Raw genomic sequence first — 6000 nt, 5'->3', positions numbered from 1 at the left:
TTGTATCGAAAACCAATTTGATAATGCTGGAAAGAGTCTAATGATGATTCTTTGCAGAATTTATTTCACTATATTTCACGATTTAAGCAAAGCATGGATTACTGAAGTAATTTTGCACAAGAATACTAAGTCATTCTGCTTATGTCAGGAAACGTTTGAAACCCAGGGACACAGAGTTATGATATCCATCCATAAAACCTGGGCTCTGTTATCTTTTTTTATGATAGAGTCCCTTTAATTATGGCTACCCAAACCCTCCGTAAAATTCCTGCCAAGTCCATAATAGTCGCAGACCTATTCTCCCAGCCAGCCAGACGTACATTCCAGCTCCTGTCTCTGCTCTCCCTATCTGCAATAACCCCATGTACATAACAAGCAGCTCTGGGAGAAAGATACAAGCTGGAGCTGATTTCTGTCTCTCACGCCAGTGACAGCCACAGAGGGCGGGGAGCGCACTGATTCCCTCCCCTTGCTGCTGGCTTTCATTTCCAGGCGGATTGCTTGCAGTCTAGCCTCACTCATTGCTCTGATTCCCTGCAGCCCATGCAGTGTTCCTGCAGAGTTATCTGCAAGACAGGCTGGCTGTGGATATAATCAGAAGCCATTGAGAAGACTGGAGGACCCCCCATGACCTGCACATAGAGCCGCCTGGCCTTTGTTCCATCCTCCGAACATCTGCAGCTGCTATCGAATTCTACAGATCTTAAATGCAATATAATGGAATCACTTGCAAAAAGGAACAAGGGTCATGAGAATCCCCAGCACCAGGAAGAAGAGGAGGAAGTAGATCCTCGGATACAGGTATCTCATGCAATGGATTGCAGCATTTTGGGGACATATTGGCAAGGTTAGACTTGCTTATCCAGTCTGTATAGGAGGAGGAGGTGTGTCTACTTTGTGTCATTATATAGGACAGGTTCTCTGTAGCTCACTAGAACTATTGCAGATGCCAAACCTGTGATCAGTGGGTCTGGTGACCCATAGCCTATTTTTAATATAGTCTTGTAATGTGATCCTAATGTTTATACCCTTTCAGTGGCACAGCTGCATGCAATGCATATTCTAATACCAGCCATTATGAGGCAATGTGTGCAAGTCTGGGGTCTTCCTCAGTGCAATACCCACACATAAACAGTATTTTATATATATTTTTTTTCGTTTATTCACCGTTGGTACCTGGCTTGCATGATGGATATAATCTTGGATCCTTGTTTATTTTTGCTGTGATATTCACTAAACAACACCAACATGTATAGAATAAAAAACAGACTTGCAAAAACATTTTTACAAAAAATCATGCTATGACAGTAGCTGTTTGCATTTTTAACCCTAAATCTGTTTTTCATTAAAAATTATAGAGCTTTTTTCCACTATAAAATGTTTCAAGTTGTCTGCTAAGAGAAGTTTCATATTGACATATTTTCCACAGATCATTTTCATATAGAAACCACCTATAAATGCACATTTATCATTGATAGTTTCAGTAGATTTTATTTGAAGATTGTTTGCTTTTGCCTAAAAAAAGTGTTATATTTTTAGATCAGTGGATTTTGGTTTTATGCCAGCACTGCATATTATTTAGGTGATGTAGTGTGCCAAATTGATAGTGAATGGACATCATTAGCTCACTTAATATCACAATGCAGATACTAAGCATTTTAGTGTCAATATATGAGGTAACCAAATGCCAGCAGCCTGGGATAAAGACCTTTACAATTTTTTGTGTTATTGTCATTTCTCCTAATTGGTTTTATGTAGAGATTTATGGATGTGCAGATCTACATGGCTGGCTACTAGATTTATCAAACTGGTTACTATATTTTTCCTGATTAATTTTTAAACCTCTGCAGTAGAAACCTCTATGCGGGTTATCGCATTGATAACTGCAGTTTATCACTACATACCTTGAATATCATTGTGTGGTTGCTGGCATGCCAATGCACGTTGCAGTTAAGAAGACAAAGGATAGCATTGCATGGCATTGCACCACTGCTGCTAGTCACTTGCAATTGCTCAGCTTTACTAAGTGAAACTTTGTAGAAATCGCTTTCTGTGAAAATGGACACATTTTTAAGCATTTTGAAATTTGTGCTGAGCACCACCCAATATCGCACAATCTCAGAATTACACCTACTGCCTCAAGCAAATTTTATTAATTCAAATGAAACTAATTTTGCAGTATTGTGTAATTTCACAGCTGGAAAAAACAAAACAAAAACTTGTACGCCCACTTAAGGCTTAAAGAAAAGATATGTGAACAAATCTGAAAGTGTGTCCATGTATATATGTATTGAAAATGGTACAGTTATATAGATTTTTATGTATTTTTTTTTTCCTTTTTTGAAAAAAAATTATTGATGGAAATAAGTATATAAAGGCACAGCATGTATTTGTTTCCGTCTTTAACCCCTTAAGGACACATGACGTGTGTGACACGTCATGATTCCATTTTATTCCAGAAGTTTGGTCCTTAAGGGGTTAAATGCTGAGTCTTTGGAGAGAAAAATCTAGTTTAGACTGAAAATCAACATGCTGTGCATTTTATTTTTTTCTCATTGCAATTTCTTCCATTGTATATTGCTGCTTTTGTGTGTCTCGTTTTTATTCCTGTAGTTGCTTTTTTTGTTTGTTTCATTTTATTGAATGTTTTCATAGTTTACAGTAATGGATTTTAGCAATGCAGAGATATTACCAGACACAGAATGAAGCATAGTGTATGCCAATTGGTTATTTCTTCCACTGAATGGTGATTCCCTTTATTTTATTTTGAAATTTACTAATGTTAAACCATTTTAATCTATTCACTAAACTGGGAATTGCAAATGGTTGTCCAAAATAGCTGAACTAAAAACCTTCCTTAACACATCAATTTTTCCAGTTTGGCTATTTTGGCCTTGATTTACTCACCAAAAATAAACCACTTTGTGTGTTGGTGCCCTGTGTAATGAAACAAAGATGACTTTCAATGGACTGTAGAAAATTATAAAGTTTAATTGCCACAAATTAACATGACATCAAACGCACCATACTTCAAAAGGCCTTCTATATTATACAACTTATCTTAAAACAAATGCATTCTCACTAAATAATAATTATTTGTTTTTGCTGACTTGGTTCCCTTTTCAGGATTGAAAGAGCCACTACTTTAGCCATTATATATATTTTTTTCTTCAAAATTTTATTTGCCCATTCTTTTCCCTTGTGTCAAACGGATGTGATACACATAAACACAGATATCCAAGTGTGTAGTTTCATAATATTGCATGCTGATAGCCTTTTATTACTGTTGCTGGAAAGTAGGTAGTGGGCTCTAACCTTCGAAGTATTGTACTTACAAAAATATAATGGCTGAATGGCTCATACCCCCGATAAGTATTTTACCCGATAAGTATCCTATGGATAATCTGTGTAAAATGTATTGTCGTGACACTGGCTTCTTTTATTATTACATGGCACAGGAACATTGCCTGTAAATAAAGTGAATTACTTGTATACACTTTGTATGTAATGGTGCTGATGAACTAAGGATGACTATTACATGTTGGATCTCCCTGTTCCCCGTCTGGGTACCTCCACCAAGGAACCAGAGAAAACCTCAGCGCTTCTGCCCCTGTAGCCGTGGCTTGACTGGGGTCCTCCTGGAGCCCCTCCGTCCTGGACAAAATAGGGGACTAGCAGGATGACACACAGTCCTGGGAGTTGTAGTCCGTACAAGGACTTTCCCCGCTAAGTCCTCCATGTGCTGAAACAAGGTGTTGAGCAGTGATTAGCCCTTTTCCCCTCCCAGTAACTAGATGACACATAGTTCTGGGAGTACAACTGATTTTAATGAGCCAAACTCTGCCTTTTATGCACAGACCCCAGTATGTGGTCTCCATTGTAACACAAAATGGAGAAATAAAGTAAACAGAGTGCAGGTCAGGAGTCCGGATACATGTCAATGGCTCATGAGCTGCACCACTGTAACCACCTAATAGGGAGCTCTAATGAGGGGGTAACCCTCCAAAATATGTAGGTGATAGGAGTAGGTGATGTGTAGAGTCCCACAAGGGGAAACCAACATCAGGAGAGCTCCACTGTATAGGAAATGAGGAAGGGAGGCCCTACCCTAAATCAATCTAAGGATAAAAAGGGATATGCAAACAAAAAGCATAACTTGAAAAAAAGGGAGACCTACTAAACGGTGCCCAGGGGATCAATTGTCTGGAGTACTAGCTAGCATCTAAGTTCCAGTTCCCCTAGTGTCTGACTGACAGGAAGGTAGTGTAAACGAGGTTAGGGAGAGAGAAAAGGCACAGGGTCCCCAGAGAACAAGGGACCGGGTAATCAGGTCTAAACGCAGATGAAAAGCCTCACACAAAAAAAAATAAATCTCTCAATTCACCCTAAAAGTTACCTCAACACCGTGGTCTAACCACTAGTGTCTACCTGAACCAACTCTCCCTACTAAAGTTATAAATAAATAAACACCTAAAAATCAATAACCATAGTGGTAACAAAAATAAAAAAGCGCTACCAAGTGCAGAGATTAAATAAAAAGAAAACACTCTTTATTTATAACTTTAGTAGGGAGAGTGGGTTCAGGTTATACTTTTTGTTTGCATATCCCTTTTTATCCTTAGATTGATTAAAGGTAGGGCCTCCCTTCCTCATTTCTTATACAGTGGAGCTCTCCTGATGTTGGTTTCCCCTTGTGGGACTCTACACATCACCTACTCCTATGGTCTCCATTGTATTCAACAAAGCCCCTCCCAGGAAGCTCTGGGCCTGGGAGATAATTGATAAAGATCGGTTAAGTTAATTATCTCCCAGGAGCAGAGAGCCCAACACAAAACATAAAAGTACCCCATAACATAATAAAAACATACAATAACCCCACATATTCTGCATGCTCAAATAGCTCTAAACTGAGCGACAATGTTGTCCAAATAGCGCTAAGATCCATTCAGTGTAGGGGAAACGCCACCGTGTTAAAGTATTGCCCGGCCGCACACGTGGTCTTATGCTCAAAATAGTTTCAGGGTGTTTGGTGCTTTTGCTGGTCAACATTCGGGAGCTCCTGCATCCAAAATATGGGGTCATCTGTCTGCTCTCAGGTAGCATTTGTTCCCCTTAGTCTCAGGCACCTACCCTCCAAAACGTGCTCTCCTGGCGGGTTGCAAGTGGTTCAAAACCCTGAACAAAGGTGACAGGGGACCTACAAAGTCCTCATGCCGGAATGTGTTCCATAGCGGTCGCGGCTACCGCTGAGGACCATTCCGTGGGTTTGGTTAATGCTAATGGCGGCTGGGCAGGGTAACTCCCCAAGTGGTGTCTCAGACCTCGACCATAGTCAGTGGTCAGGAGGCCAGCTTCCACACTCCTCCATGAGTTTGTGGCAAATATTCGTGGCAAGGAGCGTTTGCCACACATAATTTGCAAGTTGTATTAACTGATAAATTTACTGGTGTGTAAGTTGCCAGCAATTCAAAACAAATGTAATTATTTATTTTTTTTAGCCAAATTAGCAAAACTCATCACATGGCCAACTTGGAGAATTTTTCTATTTACGATATTCTGAAATTTACTTTAAATAACTAACATTTTAGTGAATACCCTGTTTGCGTTTACAGTTAAATTGTTAAGTGGGAGCTATGTTGGGCTGGACACATGCCAATGCAAGGTGTATGTGTTTTAAGATAAAGATATTGTCTAGCAATACTCCTACCCGTTATGTAATTGAAGAAATTCTATATAGAGCATGATGGAAAGCCTGCAATGTTAATACAAGAAATGCTCATATTCTCAGTTTTGGCTTCAGTGCATTTGCTTAGAGCCTCCCTAAGTTTAAAAGGGTAATCTAGACATGACTTCGTGCTCACTGTGCTTAGATATATATCACCTACAGCTTGTTGACGAGGCCCAAAGAAGGCCAGAACAATCGTCCATGCTTGCTGTATCTCTGGTGCAGAGGAAACTTGCTGGCATTTTGGATCTGCACTGCCCTTACATATGGGATCA

At 39.6% G+C, this 6000-nt stretch overlaps 1 protein-coding gene across 1 annotated transcript in view; it reads left to right on the top strand.

Moving 5' to 3' along the window:
- The first annotated feature begins 427 nt into the window (after positions 1-427).
- The window catches only part of SH3BP5 (SH3 domain binding protein 5), an 88151-nt gene continuing 82578 nt past the window's right edge, over positions 428-6000 (top strand). Inside the window, exon 1 of the mRNA XM_063452181.1 lies at positions 428-801. Coding sequence (XP_063308251.1) covers positions 718-801 — 84 coding nt within the window. The 5' untranslated portion in view covers positions 428-717. The remainder of the gene's footprint in view (positions 802-6000) is intronic.

This window comes from Pelobates fuscus, chromosome 4 (assembly GCF_036172605.1).
Source record: "Pelobates fuscus isolate aPelFus1 chromosome 4, aPelFus1.pri, whole genome shotgun sequence".
NCBI lineage: Eukaryota > Metazoa > Chordata > Amphibia > Anura > Pelobatidae > Pelobates > Pelobates fuscus.
Note: the sequence above shows the minus strand (reverse complement) of the source record. Positions and strands in the feature narration are given on the sequence as shown.